The 25,970-nt window shown below is 43.2% G+C and overlaps 1 protein-coding gene across 1 annotated transcript in view; it reads right to left on the reverse strand.

Moving 5' to 3' along the window:
• The window catches only part of MELTF (melanotransferrin), a 75,003-nt gene extending 65,895 nt beyond the window's left edge, over nucleotides 1–9,108 (reverse strand). The window contains exons 1-2 of the mRNA XM_084638779.1: nucleotides 8,847–9,108; nucleotides 485–639 (exon numbers count right to left, since the gene is read on the reverse strand). Coding sequence (XP_084494905.1) covers nucleotides 485–639; nucleotides 8,847–8,892 — 201 coding nt within the window. The 5' untranslated portion in view covers nucleotides 8,893–9,108. The remainder of the gene's footprint in view (nucleotides 1–484; nucleotides 640–8,846) is intronic.
• Nucleotides 9,109–25,970: the final 16,862 nt, after the last annotated feature.

Raw genomic sequence — 25,970 nt, forward strand, 5'->3', positions numbered from 1 at the left:
CCCTGCCCCCACAAGACCGACCTGACTGAGTGGTCCTGTTCTCTGTACCTACAAGCTCTGTTTTAGACCGTGTTCCTGTCATCTAATAAACCTTCTGTTTTACTGGCTGGCTGAGAGTCACGTCTGACTGCGGAATTGGGGCGCAGGGCCCTCTGGCTTCCCCAGGAACCCCGCCTGTGCGGACTCACTGTGGGAAGCACACAGTGTGAAAAGGGGATGCTGAATACTCCAAGGTCAAACCCAGGAAGTTCAAAGCTGTGTAAGCTTCTTGCCCTGGAGACAGAGAGGAGGCTCCCCCAGAGTCCTGACTGGCTTTGTATGGAGTAGTTCCAGAGCATCGCCCAGAGACTCCGTGACACAAGGTCGAACAGATCATGTAGCATAAGTACTTAGTACATATTCTAAGTGACCACGCAAGGTGAAGTGGCCTTATAAGGCATAGCAAGAAGCTATATCGACACTAATGTAATGACTTCAAACTCACCTTGATCATATGGATGCAGTTAATGGCTGAGCCGCCATTAACACACAATACGTTGGGAAAGATGTTGGCATCAGTGAAGGCTGCACTCATGTCATTACACTTGGCCTGTTCTTGTTCAGAGACAGTGCACCACCTCATATGCTGCAGGCTCAGAGCTGAAACAAAGCACCAAGGGAAAACTCTGTTAACAAACAATGCCTTTATAACTGCGCTCCCTGCATACTGATTACAGAAGAGCCAGACCACAGAAATTCATGGCCTGTTCAAAGCTATGGCCTTAGGGCCCACTCCTGTTTTCATTCAAATCAATGAGAGTTTTGCCATTGACGTAAATGGGAGCAGGATTGGGTCCATCTCTCATATTGTCACATGCTGATATAGGCGCTGCATGCACGACAAAGCAAATAAGTGCATACAAAGAACCCACACCACCTATGAAAATGATACAACCTTGATTCCTCTGTATTTTATTTATTCAATCTCCACAGTTCCCTTAGTTGTGTGGCAAAAAGTTGAGCTTTGATGTAGCTAGCACTGTCCTACTCTGAGTACCTTCTAGGATTTGTTAACCTGAAATTGCTAGAGATATTGTAAATTATCAGCAGTAAAATCCAGTCACTTAAGACATGGTGTCTTGGGTTTATCTAACTTTTTATTATCATGAAGAAAAGAAATATCTATTTAAACTACATACATAGCAAGAGTAGTAATATTTAGAGTGAAGCATTTGACCTGAGAGCTGTTGAATTCATCTGTCTGTAGAATCACTATGAATCTGGGGCACACTCAGAAGGTTTTATCCGCAACCTTAAGAGCTGGAATAATTGTTTAAAATTACACTGTGCAGCAAATGGCTCCTATAGAGAAGTCCCAATCTAGCATAGCACTATGTACTGGCTTGGGTCAAGCCCAGTTCCTTTAGCAGCTTAAACAAGCAAACAAACAAACAAACAATCCCTGATGCTCAGAGACCATGGCATAAGAATTGGAAGAGAGTAGAAGAGAAAAGTTGCCGACATGATACTGGACCGAAAGAGGTCCTCTCCCCAGTCACTCAATGAGATATACAAATAAATACATGGGAACAGGTCAGACATGGTAGATTTCAGTTACCAACGAAGGAAACTGATCTGGCTATCTAAACTGTACCTGCTAGCTAAACTGTAACACTTGTTTGGGTAAACAGATATTTGCATATGTAACTTGGGTAACTGTACATACAAACGAGCATATCAACTAATCAGTAGCTACAACCAGGTTTTGTACATGTAGCTGGCCTATGTGCCTTATTCACAAATGAAAATTCAATACACACTTTTACAATTTTGACTTTTTATGGACCCGGGTCAGGATTTGCTCTTATTCGCTTGCTACTTGAGGCTTCCTCCCTTTTAGCCTCTCTCCAAACCTAATATAGCTTGTACTCATCCACAGTGGCTGTACGGTTTATAGTCTGTATCAGACTTTGCTGCCTTTGTTGAGACTATTCCACCAGCACTCAACAGGCCAGGGCTATGACAAATTTTCCAGTTTGAAAAACTCTGGGTGCTGCAAATCTAACAACCTCACTAATCCTATAAACTTTGCTTTGCACTGCACCAGTTACTAAGACAGAGAGCCTGATGTTACTTACATCACTGTAACTCAGGAATAACTCTAGTGATGTCAGTAGTCTAAAACCAGTGATGACAGTGATTTTACTAAAAAGAAAAGGAGTACTTGTGGCACCTTAGAGACTAACCAATTTATTTGAGCATAAGCTTTCGTGAGCTACAGCTCACTTCATCGGATGCATAAACTGGAAAATACAATGAGGACGTTTTTATACACACAGACCATGAGGAAAAAAAAAAGTGAGGATGTTATTATATACACAGACCATGAAAAAATGGGTGTTTATCACTACAAAAGGTTTTCTCTCCCCCCAACCCACTTTCCTGCTGGTACTAGCTTATCTAAAGTGATCACTCTCCTTACAATGTGTATGATAATCAAGGTGGGCCATTTCCAGCACAAATCCAGGGTTTAACAAGAACATTTGAGGAACGGGGGGAGGGAGGAATAAACAAGGGGAAATAGGTTACTTTTTATGACTCAACCAGTCCCAGTCTCTATTCAAGCCTAAGTTAATTGTATCCAATTTGCAAATTAATTCCAATTCAGCAGTCTCTCGTTGGAGTCTGTTTCTGAAGTTTTTCTGTTGTAATATCGCAACTTTCATGTCTGTAATCACGTGACCAGAGAGATTGAAGTGTTCTCCGACTGGTTTATGAATGTTATAATTCTTCACATCTGATTTGTGTCCATTTATTCTTTTACGTACAGACTGTCCAGTTCGACCAATGTACATGGCAAAAGGGCATTGCTGGCACATGATGGCATATATCACATTGGTAGATGTGCAGGTGAACGAGCCTCTGATAGTGTGACTGATGTTATTAGGCCCTGTGATGGTGTCCCCTGAATAAATATGTGGGCACAGTTAGCAACGGGCTTTGTTGCAAGGATAGGTTCCTGGGTTAGTGGTTCTGTTGTGTGGTATGTGGTTGCTGGTGAGTATTCACTTCAGGTTGAGGGGGGCTCTCTGTAGGCAAGGACTGGCCTGTCTCCCAAGATTTGTGAGAGTGATGGGTCATCCTTCAGGATAGGTTGTAGATCCTTGATAATGCGTTGGAGGGATTTTAGTTGGGGGCTGAAGGTGACGGCTAGTGGTGTTCTGTTATTTTCTTTGTTAGGCCTGTCCTGCAGTAGATGATTTCTGGGAACTCTTCTGGCTCTATCAATCTGTTTCTTCACTTCCACAGGTAAGTATTGTAGTTGTAAGAATGCTTGATAGAGTTCTTGTAGGTATTTGTCTCTGTCTGAGGGGTTGGAGCAAATGCGGTTGTATCGTAGAGCTTGACTGTAGATAATGGATCGTGTGGTGTGGTCAGGGTGAAAGCTGGAGGCATGTAGGTAGGAATAGCAGTCAGTAGGTTTCCGGTATAGGGTGGTGTTTATGTGACCATCGCTTATTAGCACTGTAGTGTCCAGGAAGCGGATCTCTTGTGTGGACTAGTCCAGGCTGAGGTTGATGGTGGATGGAAATTTTTGAAATCATGGTGGAATTCCTCAAGGGCTTCTTTTCCATGGGTCCAGATGATGACGATGTCATCAATATAGCGCAAGTAGAGTAGGGGCGTTAGGGGACGAGAGCTGAGGAAGCGTTGTTCTAAGTCAGCCATAAAAATGTTGGCGTACTGCGGGGCCATGCGGGTACCCATAGCAGTGCCGCTGATTTGAAGGTATACATTGTCTCCAAATGTTAAATAGTTATGGGTGAGGACAAAGTCATAAAGTTCAGCCTCCAGGTTTGCCGTGACATTATCGGGGATAGTGTTCCTGATGGCTTGTAGTCCATCTTTGTGTGGAATGTTGCTGTAGAGGGCTTCTACATCCATAGTGGCCAGGATCGTGTTTTCAGGAAGATCACTGATGGATTGTAGTTTCCTCAGGAAGTCAGTGATGTCTCGAAGGTAGCTGGGAGTGCTGGTAGCGTAGGGCCTGAGGAGGGAGTCTACATAGCCAGACAATCCTGCTGTCAGGGTGCCAATGCCTGAGATGATGGGGCGCCCAGGATTTCCAGGTTTATCGATCTTGGGTAGTAGACAGAATATCCCAGGTCGGAGTTCTAGGGGTGTGTCTGTGCGGATTTGATCTTGTGATTTTTCTAGGAGTTTCTTGAGCTTGAAATGCTGTAGTTTCTTTTGGTAACCCTCAGTGGGATCAGAGGGTAATGGTTTGTAGAAAGTGGTGTTGGAGAGCTGCCGAGCAGCCTCTTGTTCATATTCCGACCTATTCATGATGACAACAGCACCTTCTTTGTCAGCCTTTTTGATTATGATGTCAGAGTTGTTTCTGAGGCTGTGGATGGCATTGTGTTCTGCACGGCTGAGGTTGTGGGGCAAGTGATGCTGCTTTTCCACAATTTCAGCCCGTGCACGTCGGCGGAAGCACTCTATGTAGAAGTCCAGTCTGCTGTCTCGACCTTCAGGAAGAGTCCACCTAGAATCCTGCTTTTTGTAGTGTTGGTAGGGAGGTCTCTGTGGATTAGTATGTTGTTCAGAGGTGTGTTGGAAATATTCCTTGAGTCGGAGACGTCGAAAATAGGATTCTAGGTCACCACAGAACTGTGTCATGTTCGTGGGGGTCACGCGATTACAGACATGAAGTTGCGATATTACAACAGAAAAACTTCAGAAACGGACTCCAACGAGAGACTGCTGAATTGGAATTAATTTGCAAATTGGATACAATTAACTTAGGCTTGTATAGAGATTGGGAGTGGTTGAATTATTATAAAAAGTAACCTGTTTCCCCTTTTTTATTCCTTCCCCCCCGTTCCTCAGACGTTCTTGTTAAACCCTGGATTTGTGCTGGAAATGGCCCACCTTGATTATCATACACATGGTAAGGAGAGTGATCACTTTAGATAAGCTAGTACCAGCAGGAGAGTGGGGTGGGGGGAGAGAAAACCTTTTGTAGTGATAAACACCCATTTTTTCATGGTCTGTGTGTATAATAACATCCTCACTTTTTTTTTTCCTCATGGTCTGTGTGTATAAAAATGTCCTCACTGTATTTTCCAGTTTATGCATCCGATGAAGTGAGCTGTAGCTCACGAAAGCTTATGCTCAAATAAATTGGTTAGTCTCTAAGGTGCCACAAGTACTCCTTTTCTTTTTGCGACTAGAGACTAAAACGGCTGTTACTCTGAAACCAGTGATTTTTCTAAGTCACTAGAAAAAAAGACCCAGAAACTTGACATTTCTCAACCAATTTTCAGACCAACATGCATTACTGAAGAGAGAAGCAAGCTTCTCACTAGGCCACTAAGCTATAGGAGGTCTGAGACCCTAAGAACATAAGAATGGCCATACTGGGTCAGACCAACGGTCCATCTAGACCAGTAGCCTGTTTTCTGACCGTGGCCAATGCCAGGTGCTTCAGAGGAAATGAACAGAAGACTTAGTAGAAAAGATAAGGCGTCCTGTAGTGGGACAGTTTGGTTTGTGTTAGGTGATCAGGCAGTTCATGGATGCTCAGGGATACATATTGTCTTCTTTATTATTCCATTTACAAGTTCACAATAATAATTTTCCTTCTTGTAGTGTGGGGCTCAAAACTGGACACAGTACTCCAGATGAGGCCTCACCAATGTCGAATAGAGGGGAACGATCACGTCCCTCAATCTGCTGGCAGTGCCCCTACTTATACATCCCAAAATGCCATTGGCCTTCTTGGCAACAAGGGCACACTGCTGACTCATATCCAGCTTCTCGTCCACTGTCAGCAGTGTGCCCTTGTTGCCAAGAAGGCCAATGGCATTTTGGGATGTATAAGTAGGGGCATAGCGAGCAGATCGAGGGACGTGATCGTTCCCCTCTATTCGACATTGGTGAGGCCTCATCTGGAGTACTGTGTCCAGTTTTGGGCCCCACACTTCAAGAAGGATGTGGATAAATTGGAGAGAGTCCAGCGAAGGGCAACAAAAATGATTAGGGGACTGGAACACATGAGTTATGAGGAGAGGCTGAGGGAGCTGGGATTGTTTAGCCTGCAGAAGAGAAGAATGAGGGGGGATTTGATAGCTGCTTTCAACTACCTGAAAGGGGGTTCCAAAGAGGATGGCTCTAGACTGTTCTCAATGGTAGCAGATGACAGAACGAGGAGTAATGGTCTCAAGTTGCAGTGGGGGAGGTTTAGATTGGATATTAGGAAAAACTTTTTCACTAAGAGGGTGGTGAAACACTGGAATGCGTTACCTAGGGAGGTGGTAGAATCTCCTTCCTTAGAGGTTTTTAAGGTCAGGCTTGACAAAGCCCTGGCTGGGATTATTTAACTGGGAATTGGTCCTGCTTTGAGCAGGGGGTTGGACTAGATGACCTTCTGGGGTCCCTTCCAACCCTGATATTCTATGATTCTATGATTCTATGAAAGATAAAAGGCTCCTGCCTAGCTCCACATTCTTCTAGCATGTGTAATCATAGAATCATCAAATATCAGGGTTGGAAGAGACCTCAGGAGGTCATCTAGTCCAACCCCCTGCTCAAAGGAGGACCAGCACCCACTAAATCATGCCAGCCAGGGCTTTGTCAAGCCAGGCCTTAAAAACCTCTAAGGAAGGAGATTCCACCACCTCCCTAGGTAACGCATTCCAGTGCTTCACCACGCTCCTAGTGAAATAATGAAATAGCATGAATCCACCTCTTTCTTCCTCACTCTGTTTACAGGGGCTTAACTGAAGTTTCTCTCTTGCCAAACTGCAGCTTTTCTCCCAGCATCTGGCCAGGTGCCTACTTGTAACAGAGGATGCCTTTTAGTCTGCCAGTGGGAGTTAACCTATTTGAGGTGGGGCTAGAAACATAGAGATGACTTGTGGTTTGAGTCCTCTGCTACAGCTGGCCAAGCATGCATTAAAACAGCAAGCTAGTCTCTGAACCCAAGTTTACTCAGTTTTCTGGTCTTCCACAGAAGTACACTAACTATGAGGTGGTGGGGGCTAGTAACTTCTATTTGAAATACATTCCTGGGCCCTATGTTAGACAGACAGGTAAACAGCCGATTAACTCCTTTAGCAACAAAACAATACTAGGTTTGTGCAGTAGTGGTGTAAGATACTGCAACTTACACGTGTCAGGGGAATGTCTGGGGCCATTGATATTCTGTGGGACTTTCAACAAGAGCCATCTCAAAGAGGACTAAAACAAGATTATTTTACACATAAACGGAGCATCTTTCTTTCTGAAAGATTTCAAAGTGCTTGAGAAATAGCCATCCAGTAGGCATAAGAACAGTCAATGCACCTTTGAGCCCCTGAACATTCCAAGCAAAACTGTTTTTCTGCCCTGTGCTCATTGGCTGTTTGCTCCAACCCTACCTCTCCCTCTCCCCTCCCCTCCCCTCCAATCTCTTTACCACAAATTCACTCCACATTTTCCCCCTCCCATCACCCTCCCCTTCAGCTGATTCCCTCCTAAGTAAACCCACACACTCCTTCAAAAAAGAAAACAAATTTGTGGATGTAACATGGCATTTGCCACTACCTCATGTTCACTCTGTTTGTGTGTTCTACCCCTTCCTGCACCCTGTATCTGTCCTGTCTATTTAGACAATATTGTCTCTTTGTACTCTACCTCCTGTTTGTAGCCATCTGTTGCTGTTTCTTGTTTTATACTTAGATTGTAAGCTCTCTGGAGCAGGGACTGTATTTTTTTTCCTGTGTTTGTACAGCACCTAGCACAACGTGGCCCTGGTCCACAACTGGGGCTCCTAGGTACTACAATGACAAAAATAATAATAAAAAATGCAATCACCTCAGGGGTGAAGGAAAGGCAACACAAAGCATGGTACATAACAGAAAAGGTTGGGGATATTAGGGTATCATGGATCCACAGAATCTATGCTATGCCCCAGCTTTTAAACAGACCTTTGGAGGAAAAGTGTGCCAGATCCCCAAGGGGGTCCCACTTGTTCTTAAGTGTAGGTCAAGGGGTTTGCAACACTTCTGCAACTGAGCCTCTTGGTGCTAGCACTCCTGTTTCACACCCATGAGCTCTGCCCAGCAAGTCCAACTGAGATAGTCTCTGACCAAGACTCTTTTCACTCTTCAGGGAACAATACATCTCAGCAAGTATTGGCAGACACCAGGTAGCCTTTTTAAAACAGAGTAGAATTTATTAGTCAACTGGCATTTATTAGCATAGCGCAATAAAGGTTAAGACATAGTCCATTCTGACCAAGCCAGTATTCCACCTGGCCAAGCTACCATGGAATCCATTTTTGGCCCTTTCCATCTTTGTCAGTCCCACCTGAGAACTGCTGTCTCTTTCCAAAAGCCAACTCTAATCCCAGCCACCTGACACATTTCAGTCCATTGTCCAACACCTGCAGAACCATGCTGAATTCACATATTCCACCTGGCAGAGATTTCCGTGGGTACGTATCAGTTGTTCACTCGTTGGGTTTCCCATTGTCTTTGCGGTCCCTCCACCAATATGGGTCTATTTTAGCCAGTTTTTTAACAATCCATTCATTCCACTCTACACACTTACATAACACAACACCTCATGTTTCCTGCTCTTCCTCACGAGCAGCTTTTTAACGCTTCTGAACTCACTGAGTAGCAATGAGAAGTACAGAGGGAATCCAAGGCACATAACTCAGCTGCCTGTTTTCCCACCATATCCCTCCTTCCTTCAGAAATAAAGTGATTCTGAAATTATTTTAATTCTCTTTGTGCTGTATCATCTCACAGACTAGTCAACCCCAGACGTACCAAGTGGCCCAGTGAACTCTTCCCTCGAGATTACCAGGCACTTACCAGTGTGAAAGAAACAGAGATGACAAAATATGCCCTGGAAGTTCATGATGAGAGCTGCGTGTTCTCTGCTCCGTCTCCAGCCTTCAGAATTCCAGCAATCAATGCTTTTATAGTTTATTCTGGTCAGTCTGCTCCTCTTCAGACCACTCCCTGTTGGAAATCAAGTCCCTCACACTGCATAACAATTACTCTTTGTTACTCCAGCACATTCTAAAGGGAGAGGGAAAAAACTGCATCGTTTACATTAACTTCAGTCTTGAAAAGGAAATGCAAACTACAAATGCAAGAGTCCTGGGACACTGAAACAAATTATGACTTAAGCACCACCTGCTGGGTCAAATGGGTAATAACATGTCGATTATGGGTGTAGAGTGAGATTGTGAAATAAAGTGTCCAGGAATTTTTTTGTTTTGTTTTGAGCAGGTGCTATCAAGCTTTTTCCACATGGAGATCAGGAAGTGCACATTGATGCTGTTATGCCTTTCACTCAATATCACAGGCATAGTGGGCATGATTCACAAAATAACTTATGCCTACCTGCCACTTCAGGTGCCTAAATCCCAGAAGCAGGTCCCACTGGGATTCACAAAAACCCCACTAAGCTGCCTCCAAAAGCTCTAGCTACTTAACCTCCCTTGAGGCCTAAGTTTTTGCTTCTGTGCATGTGCACTGCTGCTCCCATCTAGGCATCCAGATGTCTAAGCCCCATTGTGATGCACAAACCCGAAGATTGCCATTCCTCTATCGCATCTATGGGGTCTGATCGGATATGTATGTGCAGAGCTTGACTACTGAATTAGGCCCTATGAGTGTGCACACAAAACAGCTGGGGTAGGGGCTCAGAAGGAGAATGACCTCCCTCATAAGTTTTACCCCGCGTGGCTGGGGTACTCACCTGGGAGACCCCCCCAGTTTAAGTCCCCCCTCCAGCAGAAAGGGAGCAGGTATTTGAACAGGGACCTACTATCCCTTAGGAGGCCACTCTAATCACTGGGCTATGGGATATTCTGAGGTGGTAGGGAATCATAGAATATCAGAGTTGGAAGGGACCTCAGGAGATCATCTAGTCCAACCCCCTGCTCAAAGCAGGCACAATCCCCATTTTTTTTTTTTTTGCCCCAGATCCCTAAACGGCCTCCTCAAGGATTGAACTCACAACCGTGGGTTTAGCAGGCCAATGCTCAAACCACTGAGCTATCCCCTCTCACTTCCTCAGTATCTCCTGTTGAAGCAGTTCCACTGTGGCATTAAATAATTACAGGTTTCAGAGTAACAGCCGTGTTAATCTGTATTCGCAAAAAGAAAAGGAGTACTTGTGGCACCTCAGAGACTAACCAATTTATTTGAGCATAAGCTTTCGTGAGCTACAGCTCACTTCATCGGATGCATGCCGTGGAAACTGCAGCAGACTTTATTTATACACAGAGAATATGATAATTAGAGAGCCATTGGGCCAGAATAACTCTGTGAAGTGTGGTTAGAGAACTTAGCTATGTGGTGGGAGACCAAGGATCCAGGCCCCGCTTCCCGCATCCTCATGACTCTTTAAATTATTTATCAGCAGTGGAACAGCTTCAACAGGAGAGATTGAGGGAGCCCCACATCAGCATAGCCTATAGCTCAGTGATTAGTGTATGCTCCTGAGATGTGGCAAATCCTTGTTCAACTCCTTTCTTCCCTCTTCTAGTAAGATGAGGGTGTCAAGGTTCCTCCCCCACTCCGAACTCTAGGGTACAGATGTGGGGACCTGCATGAAAAACCTCCTAAGCTTATCTTTACCAGCTTAGGTCAAAACTTCCCCAAGGTACAAAATATTACACCCGTTATCCTTGGACTGGCCGCTACCACCACCAAACTAATACTGGTTACTGGGGAAGAGCTGTTTGGACGCGTCCTTCCCCCCAAAATACTTCCCAAAACCTTGCACCCCACTTCCTGGACAAGGTTTGGTAAAAAGCCTCACCAATTTGCCTAGGTGACTACAGACCCAGACCCTTGGATCTTAAGAACAATGAACAATCCTCCCAACACTTGCACCCCCCCTTTCCTGGGAAATGTTGGATAAAAAGCCTCACCAATTTGCATAGGTGACCACAGACCCAAACCCTTGGATCTGAGAACGATGAAAAAGCATTCAGTGTTTTACAAGAAGACTTCTAATAAAAAATAGAAGTAAATAGAAATAAAGAAATCCCCCCTGTAAAATCAGGATGGTAGATATCTTACAGGGTAATTAGATTAAAAAACATAGAGAACCCCTCTAGGCAAAACCTTAAGTTACAAAAAAGATACACAGACAGAAATAGTTATTCTATTCAGCACAATTCTTTTCTCAGCCATTTAAAGAAATCATAATCTAACACATACCTAGCTAGATTACTTACTAAAAGTTCTAAGGCTCCATTCCTGGTCTATCCCTGGCAGAAACCAGCATACAGACAGACACAGACCCTTTGTTTCTCTCCCTCCTCCCAGCTTTTGAAAGTATCTTGTCTCCTCATTGGTCATTTTGGTCAGGTGCCAGCGAGGTTACCTTTAGCTTCTTAACCCTTTACAGGTGAGAGGAGCTTTCCCCTGGCCAGGAGGGATTTCAAAGGGGTTTACCCTTTCCTTTATATTTATGACAGAGGGCATGAAACATAAGCCTTGGATCAGAGGCCCGGTATGAGGCCAGAACTACAGTAATGGTCAAGATTTTGCTAACCTAAAGGAAAGTTAAACTGTGAGCCAGAGGCAGGCCTTGCTCACAGAAGTTGGCAAGAAGAAGGCTGCTAATTAGACATATACACATGCCTAAAGGTATCGAGTTCTAGTAAGATGAACATGTGCCAGGATGGCACCAGAACATCCCAGTACAAACACATTCCACAGAGATAATAAGGAACATGCTGACCCATCCTAATGACAGGGACAAAAGGATAATATGATGGATAGAGTTGTTTGTTCAAACCAACATGTACCAGGAGAGAGACAGCATCCTAACACGTACAGGGGTTGTACCTTAATGGGTCAGGAGTGATGTGTAACTTGTTTGTACCTGTGTATAAAAATGCATCCCTGAGTGGATATCTTTGTCTGGTCTAGGGGGCAGTGGTAAGACCCACCACTGACTGAGCTGGTCCATTGTCAGGGGGCACATATTTGTAGTATGTCCTGTACAGTCTGCGGGAAACTATTACTCTGCTTCATTTGGCAACAAATCTGTCCAGGTGCCTTCATACCTTATTAGAGTCTGTGGTCCTTGGGGTTTCTCTCAGGGTCTGCTGTGTCAGATATCTGCGCAGAGCTGGGGCAGCACACGGAAGGAACACATGCACGCATCCGACTGTTATCAACATTGGACAGAGCAGAGCACCACACTGGTGACGTCTGACAACACTGGTGACCCCGACCGCTGATCTAGTAAGTAAGCGAGCTGTCCGCTGTAGGGAATCCCCTTATCCCCTCCCATCAAACCTCCACAGAGTTTGATAACTCATGGCCCACTGGGTTGCTAGCAAAAGAGGTCCATGTGAATTAAAAAAAATATAGTGGGGAAGAAACATGTAATGAAATTTGTAAGGCTAGGGCAGAAACTGTAGCCTTGGAATGTAGAATACTGCAAACTATAACCCATGGCTGTTAAATGGTTAAGACAAAATGCCACAAAATTGACGGGGCAAGTAACAGAAACAAAGAAAGTGTTAAAAGAATCAGAAGATGCTACAAAGCCCTGGACTATTTTCACTCTCCTTGTGGGGTAGTAAGCAGTCCACAGACAGCAAGCACAGGAACATAATAAAACATTGAAAACAGCTGTAAGAAACCTGCAAAAAAGAGATGTGCTGTCCCCAGTTATAAATATTTGTGGTCAACAACAGGCTTCAGGTAGCTACCCTGAGCCTGAAGAATAGGCATAGAAATGGAAAAAGGTGGCCCTAGCAAAATTAAAAGATGAAACGGTGTCCACTGCATTGCAACCACCACTGTATGATAAAAGCCAGGTTCTGGTAAAACCTAAACCTAGATTGGTGCCTGTCAGAACAGGACAAGTAAGTGCACAAGAGGGGAAAGTAGCAAACAATACTGTCACTGAATTGGTAAATCAGATGAAGTTAAAAATGGAATGGTTCACAGAGCACATTAGGAGACAGGAGCTGGGATTCAATGGCAGGGTAGTAAATAAAAAAGAATTTCAAAGTGAAAAACCAAGATTAAGCAGGTTCCCTCCTATAATTAATATATTAACACATGGAGCTGCCCAAAAAACAGTTAATTGCAGCAAAAAAGGGCACTCCTGCAATCCATTTGGCATGCACACAAAAGCAACAGACACTGGGGGAACAAATTCAGGTTTTACAAGAGCAGGTAAACCCCCTCTCTCCTCTCAAAGCCAGGAGAAAAAACAGGGGCGTGGTTCTCAACTGCTTTGACCCACGGAACCACACTCGCACTCATATCTAAAAATATAACCTTCTTTCTAAAATATTTTTACATACTGCTTAAGTTTTTTCCTTTATATGCTTTCTCAGTTTGCTAAAGTCGCTGCTGCTGCTGTCTGTACTTTCAAATACCTTGATAGAGTTAATCTCTCTTGGCTCAGGTCTCACTACCTTCCTAGGTTGCTCTTCACCCTCCCCCCTCACTTTCGCTCTCTCTCTGTTTTAGAAGTTAAAAGTTATAGTTTTTACAGAAACCTCCAAAAGATAAAGGAATTGAAAACAGAACAACAACAACAACAAACAGAGAAAACAAGGTAAAAACTTTTACTTTAAATAAATCCAGTAGATTATTTTAACCCTTCAGGAATGCAACAGCTGGAATTACTCCTAACTTTTTTGAAAATATGGTTGCCAAGCTACAGAAATGCAGACTCTGCTTCTAATCCTAACCACTTGTTAGGATATAGAAAAGGAGTACTTGTGGCACCTTAGAGACTAACCAATTTATTTGAGCATAAGCTTTCGTGAGCTACAGCTCACTTCATCGGATGCATACCGTGGAAACTGCAGCAGACTTTATATATACACAGAGAATATGAAACAATACCTCCCCCCACCCCACTGTCCTGCTGGTAATAGCTTATCTAAAGTGATCATCAGGTGGGCCATTTCCAGCACAAATCCAGGTTTTCTCACCCTCCACCCCCCCCCACAAATTCACTCTCCTGCTGGTGATAGCCCATCCAAAGTGACAACTCTTTACACAATGTGCATGACAATCAAGTTGGGCTATTTCCTGCACAAATCCAGGTTTTCTCACATCCCCCCCACCCCCATACACACACAAACTCACTCTCCTGCTGGTAATAGCTCATCCAAACTGACCACTCTCCAAGTTTAAATCCAAGTTAAACCAGAACATCTGGGGGGGGGGGGTAGGAAAAAACAAGAGGACACAGGCTACCTTGCATAATGACTTAGCCACTCCCAGTCTCTATTTAAGCCTAAATTAATAGTATCCAATTTGCAAATGAATTCCAATTCAGCAGTTTCTCGCTGGAGTCTGGATTTGAAGTTTTTTTGTTTTAAGATAGCGACCTTCATGTCTGTGATTGCGTGACCAGAGAGATTGAAGTGTTCTCCGACTGGTTTATGAATGTTATAATTCTTCACATCTGATTTGTGTCCATTTATTCTTTTACGTAGAGACTGTCCAGTTTGACCAATGTACATGGCAGAGGGGCATTGCTGGCACATGATGGCATATATCACATTGGTGGATGTGCAGGTGAACGAGCCTCTGATAGTGTGGCTGATGTTATTAGGCCCTGTGATGGTGTCCCCTGAATAGATATGTGGACACAGTTGGCAACGGGCTTTGTTGCAAGGATAAGTTCCTGGGTTAGTGGTTCTGTTGTGTGGTATGTGGTTGTTGGTGAGTATTTGCTTCAGGTTGCGGGGCTGTCTGTAGGCAAGGACTGGCCTGTCTCCCAAGATTTGTGAGAGTGCTGGATCATCCTTTAGGATAGGTTGTAGATCCTTAATAATGCGTTGGAGGGGTTTTAGTTGGGGGCTGAAGGTGACGGCCAAGTTGGACCCAACTATTGTTAGGATATAGATATTCAGGCCTGTCTGCAAAGGCCTATGCTCTAAGAATTTAGGTGTAGTCTTATCACTTGGCTAATCAGAGGTATAAAAAAGAAAGAATCAAAATCACTGTCTGCCAGTGTAAGGTCCTTCTCTTACTGTGACAGTCTGAGGCCCTGTTCTTAGGCTAAGGCCTTTGGCTAAGCAGCAGAGGCAACCATAAACTGGGAAGCGACCCGTCACATCTTCACATTGCAAACTAGTCACATTGAAAGAAAGTGCTATTTGGCTGTTAGGAATACAATCCTGTCCTGATAGTGCCTATCACCTCCAGAGAAAGGGAAGTGCATAGAAGATGTAAAAGGAAATTTAGGTTGATAGTTTTTTCTGTCTGGTAAGAACTCACTTATCAATAGACACAGCTGGGAAACCCTTATGTCTTTATAGATGTAGTTGTGAAATCCTCACTTCTGTATTGTTTTGTCATTATAGTTCCCACTTTGCTATTGTTTATCAGCATGGTCTCTGTCTGGTTCTGTGATTGTTTCTGTCTGCTGTATAATTAATTTTGCTGGGTGTAAACTAATTAAGGTGGTGGGATATAATTGGTTAGCTAATCATGTTACAATATGTTAGGATTGGTTAGTTAAATTTCAGTAGACTGATTGGTTAAGGTATAGCTAAGAATATTAGCAAAAAGAAAAGGAGTACTTGTGGCATCTTAGAGACTAACCAATTTATTTGAGCATAAGCTTTCGTGAGCTACAGCTCACTTCATCGGATGCATACAGTGGAAAATACAGAAGATGTTTTTATACACACAGACCATGAAAAAATGGGTGTTTATCACTACAAAAGGTTTTCTCTCCCCCCCTCCCCCTACTCTCCTGCTGGTAATAGCTTATCTAAAGTGATCACTCTCCTTACAATAAGAAAAGGAGTACTTGTGGCACCTTAGAGACTAACCAATTTATTTGAGCATAAGCTGTAGCTCACGAAAGCTTATGCTCAAATAAACTGGTTAGTCTCTAAGGTGCCACAAGTACTCCTTTTCTTTTTGCAAATACAGACTTACACTGCTGTTACTCTGAAACCTCTCCTTACAATGTGTATGATAATCAAGGTGGGCCATTTCCAGCACAAATCCAGGTTTTCTCCCCCCCCCCGCAACAAACCCACTCTAACTAACTAACACGGCTGTTACTCTGAAACCTAAGAATATCACTATATAAATTAGGGGAAACAGGAAGTAAGTTGGGATTCGAAAATAAGGAAAAAGGAACTTGGATTTAAGCTTGCTGGAAGTTCACCCCAATAAACATTGAATTGTTTGCACCTTCGGACTTCGGGTATTGTTGCTCTCTGTTCATGTGAGAAGGACCAGGGAAGTGGGAGAGTGAAGAAATAAGCTCTCTAACACCACCGATTAAGATTTGAAACATGGGCTTTCCTTATTTCCAGATAGCTGAGTTTTAAAATAAAGTTTGATATAAAGTAATAAAAATGCCTTACTTTACTAAATTAATATAAGAAATTTGGCAAATAACTTACTATCAATTTTTATTAAAACTTTTAAATAAAAAGGTAACATCTTTATTTATATGTTTAACCTTTTATTTATTTTTATTTTTTATTTTTGTTTGCCTTATGTTGTATAGTTTTAAATAGAATTCTGGCACCATTTGTTTTTAATTGTAAGTTTGTCCTGTATGTTGGCCTGTGTTGTATGTTGTGAGTGTCATGTGACTACTTTCTATTATTTTTATTTTGTTGCAAAGAGTCAAGTTTATACTATTTTTTTTAAAAAAAAAAGTGGTACCATACTATTTTAAGATTATGGTTGGGTATAACCCTCATATTATTACCATTTTTTTTTCAAAGTTCAAAAAGGTCTCAGTTATAAATATATGTACATATATCTCTGCCTCAACAAATAATGCAATTGCAAACAAAAATAATTTTCTTTTATTAATCTCAGTTTTGTTTTTCATTTTTTTTTATTCAAAGGAAGAAAAATGTAAGGGGAAACCTCAACATTAAGGTTAAGGTAATATTGACAAAACGTTAATTTCTTGTTTGGGTTTTTATAAACTTGCTTGCACTTTTAAATATAGTGATAAAAATGTCATAGCAAAAATGTTTAAACACAACGATTTATGTATAAAGCTAACCAAACAATTTCAATAGGTTTCCACCTTTCCAACACGCTTCCACCTTTGTCTCACAAACACAACCAAGTGTCAGAAAACTTTAATACCTTCAAATCATTTTCATCGACCTGTATTTAAAGTTCATTTTGGTTTAATTTTTATTTTCTTTTAAGTTATGTTAAAGAGAAGTAGTGGTTGCTAACGTTTGTGCTTCTAAACAGTTAACAAAAGTGAAATTGATATCACAAGCAAATTAACTCTAAAAAGCTTGTTAAAATTACGTTACTAACTCTTTTGCTAAAACAAAGTGTTCAGCAAAGGAAAGCAATACACCTTCTCCTGGAAGATTGTGAGCATCTATTTTAGCGGTTAAGCATTTTATTTAGTATAAAATATTAGTAATGCACCTCAAGTGAAAATGAACGTCTATACAACAATTGCAAAAGTACAGCTTGAGTTATAAAAGACTTGGTCTCCATCACATCGTAAACAAACTACATTAATCAACTGTATTAGATTTGGATTACTGAAAACAAGAAGAGATGTAAAACAAACAAAAAACTGTGTTACGTTAACTAACTAGCTGTTTAAGGCTGAATCCCACAGACCAAAGACACCAGAAATATCACACCACAAAAACACCAGGTGATATCAGTATACAGTGAAGACACCTCCCAAGCATCAAGAAAAGAAAAATGAAGTGCTTTATAAATAAGAGACTGATCAAATACACCTCTGTCTCTCATATATGGACAATTAAGTTGGCAATCAGCTAGAAATCCCTGTCAGTTAATTTGAATTTGGCTATTGTGTAAAAACAACCATTATTGCTGTATTACTGTATTATTGTTGTAGTGTTGTCTTACTGTATTATTGCTCTATATCATTTACAATGTGCACTAAACCGTTTAACCCAACACACAGGTAAAAAACAACAAACGAATGGCAGCAAACAACATGAAGGCAAGGAAAAAACAAAAGCGGTAAAAAAAAAAAGTTACATAGTAACTACAAATTGGGTAAAGAAATTGCCTGTTAGTCCCAGTCATAATTTGGGTCAGTGACACTGAAACCTAACTGAGGCACATGTTACTCAGAACAATCTGGATACCAACCCTAAATCCTGACGCAGCAATACCTGATAAATTGGTTACTGTCCATTCAGTAGGTTGTCTGAAAGACGGCATCCATAAACAACAACTGGATCTACATCAACTATTGGAACAGAGAAGCTAGCAGTTCCTGTTTCCTGCCCAGCAAAGCTTACCAGAGCGTGACAACCAGTGGTAAGGGTAACCTAGAACATAAATGGGCAGTACTGTGTAGTAGCTAATTACAAGACATTTATATATAAAGGCCTCATTTGTAGTGTCATTACTCCAAATTTCTGTTTTACTTCTCATATACATAATACTGAGGAATACACAGAGGGAACACATGCATGCGGCCGACTGTTATCAACATTGGACAGAGCAGAGCACCACACCAGTGACGTCTGACAACACCTATCAGGTGGAAGGGGACTTGAACTGGGGGATCTCCCACAGCTAGGTGAGTACCCTAACAACTGGGCTAAAACTTACTCCTCCACCAGGCTTCTTGCAAAAATAGCCTAGGTGCCAACTCTAAGAAAGGGGAATCTCAAGCAAATGGAGCAACCCCACCTTAGGTGCCAAACTGCCCAAAGGACTGGGCTTAGGCCACAGTCCTCACCTTGGCATCTCCCATTGGCTGGGTTAGGCAGGGCGTCACCTAGCATACTGGCTTTTGTGAATCCAACTCTCAAGCAATAACTCTCCCCCTTCATTGTATAGAGTGCCTAACTCAAGCTTTGTGAATCCCAGTGATTTTCTAGATGCCTAAATCCCTTTGTAAATCTAGTCCAGTGTTGTTACAATTCACACGATCCTATTAAGAATAAACACAACTAATAAGCAAACTTTACTATGATGAAAAGTGATGAGTCTTTAAGCACTCTATACGTGGCATACAGTGTGTGGAGGAAGTGTCCCATGAAATTTAATAGCAAATTATAACATTTTGATTAAGAAAATTAGTAGAGAATTATATCCCTCCTGCAATTATATCCCTCCTTCTATGATTATAGAAAGTATCTCATTCATTATGAAATTCTAGGGGCTATTAGTGTAATTTCTATAGAACACTATTGATTTAATCCACATTAATGTAACCCTTCGGAGATGTATTGTCAGCAGCAAAAAGGGTCAGTTTAAGGGTTTTGGGGTTCCAAACACCAGCTCAAGCTCCTACCCAGAAACCTGGGAAACTAGATAGACCACCTTTTGCACCCGTGGTAGCTATACTTCCCCACTTGTAAGAACTGATTCCAGGGGGTTAAAACAAAACGTTACTAAAGGGGAGACAACAGAACGAACTTGGGAAAACCAGCAATTATTAAATTAACAATATTAAGTAAGACTCACCCTCCCCTAAATGTCTTAACAACGGTTCCAACCTCCATCCTCCTCTTGCAGTTGTGAGTGGCTAATGCATTCTAGCTACTTTCCTCTTCTTCCCCTCATAGTTTGTTGTCCTGGTTTGGTGGAATCCAAGGATTCTGGCAAGTCAGTGCTGTCTGGGGCTTTACCATTTGAACCAGCTGAGGTGATTTTAGCTTTGATTGTTGGGTAGGGAGGCCCACACCAAAGTCCTTCAAATAGGCTGCTGCTTACTGTGGCTTCAGCCCAAGGTAAATCAGTGCCACTCTGCACCACCCATCCCTTCAAAGCCACCTTAGCTCTACACCACCATCCATTGCCTCAAAGCCACCCCAGCTCTGCACCATCCAGTGGCTTGAAAGCACTTCAGCTCAGTTCTTTAGAGAGGAATCAGTACCATACATGACCCTTAATAGAGTTCTTACCACCACAGAAGCCCTGCTGTATTAATTTAGATGGAATAAATGGGTCAAAGGTGTTTACATGACCTGTCATTGTTCAACATTAAAGTCTATTAAAGAAGTTTTGGCGTTTGGTATATAAAAAGTTCAGCCTGCTAAGTACCATTGCAAACACACCATTAAATTTTTATTAAAAATAAATACATAAAAACAGTTAAAACATTTGAGATGTTAAAGTAACATTAGGCTTACATTCCCCCCCACCCACCCCAAGTTCCCTTTTCTTTAGCTAGAGAGAGTTTTTAGAAGGAAAAAACCCACAACCTTGTTTGGCAGTCTCTTAGATGGCATCAAACATGGCAATAAGTATCTTCTGGAGAAAAGACAAGGATTTATTTGAGATCGGCTGGAGATGTTGTTGCTGTTGTTGTTAAAGACTGACCCCATTTCATCTTAGGTGGTGTTCGGGATTCAGCTGGAGCCAGTAGAGGTAATGATGTTGTCTGGGTCCCTCTCTGACCTGGTCAGGACATCTCTCAGGATCAGGGTGACAAAGGCCTGTGGTCCCAGGAGCTGGCGGCGGAGGTAGCTATGATGGTGAAGCTCACTCCGGTAACCAATTTTTCTCCCTAAGGTCTCTTTTTTTAAGGACCCACAAAGAGAGTGGTGAGCAGAATAGCCCATCCCCTTGTTATTTTGTTCACCAACTAGCCCTCATTTCTGATACACTAAATTTGGTACACTTATTTCTGATTCCACATTTTCTTATCAGACATCATCTTAACACAGACCTTGAGTTTAGGACTTTTTGTGTGGACTAATTCAGTCTGTCTCCCTTCCTACTTCCCCCATCATTCGTTATCATGACATCTTATGAACTTTCAAATTTTTTTTTTTACAGTTGAACTCATAATTAGGATACAACAGCACTCCTAACAAATGATATGTAGGTGAATAGATCAGAGTCAGCACCAACATTCCCTCTAATTTTTTCCATCCATGTGTGGAATAAATTTTGTTATGTGCACCTAGGTATATGCCTATGTGTGCCACCAGCAGAAACAAAAAACCTAGTTACATCTTTTTTTGAAGTTGCCATAGGGATAATTACTCCAGCCAGGACAGGCTAGGCATTTTAGAACTCACTACTCAAAGAATTAAATTTAAGTATAAGAGAAATAAAAATTATGGAATGCATAAACCAGTCAAAACACTAAAATAACATTTTGAAAGAATAAAATTACAGAGACTATATGTGCATTCCAGGAAGTACCAAGAAGTAACAACAACAATAATACACGTATGTGTTGGGAGGTGAATGTGAGAGAGAGTGTGCGTGTGAGAGAGAGAGCTCTCCTGCTCTGTCTTGAGCCCTGTAGTCTCCCCTCCCCTGCTCTGCGGAGATGAGGTACATGGGGAGGGGGAGACTGAGAGAGAGTATGCGTGTGTATGTGTGTGTGAGTGAGTGTGTGCTGGCTGCTGGGGAAATCTCAGCAATGGTGCACTGTCTCTTTAAGAAAGGCACTCAGACACTCACCATTCTGACTGCAGCAGCTCCCAGTCCTCCTAAGCCAGGCTGTCCCTTCTGCCCTGCGGAGATGGGTACCGGCTGGGGGGAGGGGAATACCCTAACCTCAACTCCCTCCTCCCCCCCGCCCCACTCTGCACAGCCAGCAGCAGGGCCCTGGGAGCAGCTGCAGGATGGAGCAACGTGGGGGGAAGGGCACCTGACCATACGATGGGGACTGTGCCTGTACCCGCTCTGCTGTCAGCTGGGTGGCCCGTACATCTCTCCTGTGTGGCAGGCCATGTGCACAGCTTACAGGGACACAGGTCAGCTCTGGGTGCACCTGTCACCAGTCCTGTCCAGGCTCCCTTACCTGATTGCGGACTTTAGTCAGGTTGACCCCCCGCCCTGCCCCAGGTACATTTGATGTAGGTCTCTTGTCCTTTCATTTCACAATAGGGACAACAGTATTTTATGCCTCCCCCCAAAACACAACTGTATTATAACCAAAAGGCCCCAAACTTTCACAATGCAAATAAAGCCTCATTCAGTCATATTCTCTTGCTCATCAGCAGATGCTGGCAGAGAGCTCACTTTCATATGGAGTTCTCAAGCAGCTCTTGATCGCTCTTCTCTCTATTCACCAATAGATGTCAATAGTGAGCTCCCTACTTTACAGGACTTCAGGCCATATGGCTAGGGCCCTACCAAATTCATGGTCCATTTTGTCAATTTCATGGTCATAGGATTTTAAAAATAAATGTCATGATTTCAGCTATTTAAATCTGAAATTTCACGGTGTTGTAATTGTCGGGGTCCTGACCCAGAAAGGAATTGTGGGGGAGTCGCAGGGTGATTGCAGGGGGGTTGTGGTACTGCCACCCTCACTTCCGTGCTGCTGCTGCTGGCAGCGCTGCCTTCAGAGCTGGGTGGCCAGAGAGCGGCGGCTGCTGGCTGGGAGCTCAGCTCTGAAGACAGTGTCACCACCAGCAGCCGCGCAGAACTAAGGATGGCCTGGTGTGGTGTTGCCACCCTTCCTTCTGCACTTCTTCCTGCAAAGCTGGGCTCTCAGTCAGCAGCCGCCGCTCTTCGGCCGCCCCGCTCTGAAGGCAGCCGCGCAGAACTAAGTGTGGCATGGTCTGGTATTGCCACCCTTCCTTCTTTGCGGCTGCTGCTGGCAGGGCGCTGCCTTCAGAGCTGGGTGCCTGTCCAGCAGCCGCCGCTCTCCGGCCGCCCCGCTCTGAAGGCAGCACAGAAGTCAGGGTGCAGTACCACAACTGCCCTAAAATAACCCTGTGAGCCCCCTGCGACCGCCTTTTGGGTCAGGGCCCCCAGTTTGAGAAATGCTGGTCTCTCCCGTGAAATCTGTTTAGTATAGGGTTAAAGCACACAAAAGACCAGATTTCACGTGTTTTTCATGGCCGTGAATTTGGTAGGGCCCGACACATGGCATATGTTAAATTATGTAGCACATTTTCATTAGGATTGCCAGACACTGAAACGCAGCCATCCTTGGGACTGATAGCACAGCCGTTTTATGCCAGCAACAGTATGTAACTGCTTTGAGGAGAGGACAGAAACAATGTTTTCATCTGAATTACAGAGAGGAATTTAGTTGAGCAGAATGTAGTTACTTGTGTTGGAATTTGAACAGAATACTGGGATTAATACCCTTTCTCTTGTGAACAGTGCCATAGGAGTTTTGATCGGAAGTAGGCAGGGCCTGTATTTTGTCTCATTTGACACATAACACCCTATAGTAGCATAGTACAGCTCAACACCATGCTGAAGCATTATGGATTCATAGATATTATGGCCAGAAGGTGCCTTTGTGATCATCTAGTTGAACCTTCTGCAAAATGTAGGCCGTAGGAATTCCCTGAATTAATTCCTACCTCAAGTCAATAGCTGTGGCAGAACTAGAGCATACTTATCTTTATTTAAGGATTTCCAGTAATGGAGAATCCACCATAACCCTTGGTGAGTTTTTCCAATGCTTAATTACCCTCACTGTTAATAATCTTTGGCTTGTTTCTAGTCTGAATTTATCTAGCCTCAACTTTCAGCCATTGGATCTTGTTATACCTTTGTTTGCTAGACTGAAGAACCCTCTACTATCAAATGTATGTTCTACATGTAGACACTTAGGGAGTGTGATCAAATGACCCTGTGACATACTATACCTTGGGGGAGCGTCTTTTAACCCCCATATTCCTCATCTGTATATAACTGTGATATTAAGCATACAAAGCATGCCTCGTAAGATATCAGGGGAAAGGTTATGATCTGCTGAAGGTCATTTCTCTATCCATACATGTATATCATTGATGCATATGAAGTTATGAGAACTGTGTTGTATGGGTGTCACTAAAACATGCTGTAAGTTGGGGAATCAGCCAGATAGTAGCTCCCCAGAGGCAACAGCAAGGAAAGTAACCAACGTCCAGGCAGGGTGTCAAACAACCCATCTACAACCACTGTCCAGCAAGGGAGCTACAATTCAATGACTCACCTCTGGTGCCAAGGGACCAGACTCAAAGAAACCTGCCTATGAGGCTGAGGTGACAGTGTCACACTCAGAGCGGATGCAGAAGAGTGGCCAAACTCTGACCACACTCCACTGGGCTCCCTGGGCTAGACTCTCTTCAGAGTCAGGGAACATCCCTTCTCGGTCCGCTGCTTCTTATGATTTTTCTTTGGCACTGGTGAAGGAGAATCGTGCCGAGAATCTCTCATGATGGGAGAAGCACTCCTCACCGATGATGAGGTACTGGATGCAGAATCAGACCACCTCAGCTCCAATGAGGGATGGAGCACCACCTCCATCAGGTGGAACGTCAACCTGTCCTCCCTATCCTTCTCTGTATGGGGCTCGAAATCCTGACAGATCTGGCAGCAGTCCCCGATATGAGGCACGTAAGACAACAGGAGAGCAGGACACTCTTAGGCACAGATTTGCTGCAGGAGGCACAGGGCTTGAGACCCAGGGACCAAGGCATGCCCCGGCACTGGGAGTGGACAAAAAACTCTGCTAACAGTGCGAAAAGCGCCAACTAACTATATACAACTAATCTACAACAGTCCAAACCAGAAAATTAAAGAACTGGAATAGGGAAACAAGGGAAAAGGACTAAACTAAGGCCACCGAGTAAGGGTTTGTCTACACTGGCACTTTCGTCGCTAACACTTTCGTCGCTCAGGGGTATGAATGACAAAAGCGTTAGTGACGAAAAGTGTTGGTGTGAACAGCACTTCGCTGGCGGGACCCGTGCTCCGGTGATGAAGCTACGGCTCCTCAGAGGTAGTTTTATTTTGTCGCCGGGAGAGCTCCCTCCCGGGGATAGTGGCCATGCAGCGCACCATACAACAGTACAGCTGCACCGTCGTAAGGTGTGCAGTGCAGACGTAGCCGAAGGGTTTACCAAAGTAAGAACAGCTGTTCCAGCAACTGTCACGGGTGGTAAGGAGGAACTGAGGTGGTGCGGAGCCAGCCGGGCCCCTTATAAGCACATGGCACTAAAGGGCGCTAGAGCTGGCCCCCTGGATACCATGGAGGGAAAAATTCGCTGGTGACTGTGCATGCAGCACGTGTGCATCTAACGTGGAATGGACATGAGCAAGCGCTCAAAGAAGAAGAGACCTGAACAATTGAGAGGGAAAGGGATTAGCTCCTGGTTGTTTAAAACAATTAACACCTGACAAACAAACGGGAGAAAAGCTCCATGAAATTGAATTAAACACCCCTATCCTTTCAAATGAAAGTGGAGAGACCTCCATCTCTAGTTCTTCCATCTTGCCAAAACTCCTCCAGCAAAAACAAAGAAGAGAACACATGCCACTCCTGATGGGTAAAAAGGAAGCACAAAAACATTTAAAAAAACAATAAAGAAAAGGCAGTAAGAGACAAAAGCTTTTTTCTTTTGTAAGAAAAACGTACCATCTAAAAGCCTCACTAAGTGACACCTCCAAAAGTGACTAGTGATTTTGAGGGGTCTCAATTTTTAGGTACCCAAACTGAGATACCTTAAAGTAGCCTGATTTTCAGAAATTACTGAGCATCTAAAAGTCACATCCTTTTAACGCGTTTCAAGTTGTGTACCCCAAATCACTTGTTATTTCTTAAAATTTAGGCCACTGGTGCTTTCAGAGCTTTAGCTAGAAGGCTTTAATTTTGATTCATGCTAGTTAGTATCTGATGACAATCTCAGAACACTTTATAATTTCAGCAACAGGCAGAGAAACCCATAAAAATACAGCAAGAATGCACTCTCTTTACTAATCCAGTATACAGCCAAGATGGATTTTTTCACAATCACTGCACATTAGGCTGTACATTTACAGGATTCCCAATCTACCAATATTTTGCAGTACTTTGTTCTCTCACACATGCTTATTACTTTTAACTCCTTGCCCCAAGATCTAACCTGAATTTAATTTAACTACACTGAACTTCTTTGGCCCACATATTAGTTTTTCAATGCTCCTCTATCACATAGTTGCTCATTATTTACTGTTCCTGCCAATTTATTGTTTGCGAGCTTAATTTCTTAATTCTACATCACCTGTATTTCAGATTATCTAATTAAAGACACACAAAAA

The sequence above is a fragment of the Lepidochelys olivacea genome, assembly GCF_965140295.1.
Source record: "Lepidochelys olivacea isolate rLepOli2 genome assembly, chromosome: 9".
In the NCBI taxonomy this organism is placed as follows: Eukaryota; Metazoa; Chordata; order Testudines; family Cheloniidae; genus Lepidochelys; species Lepidochelys olivacea.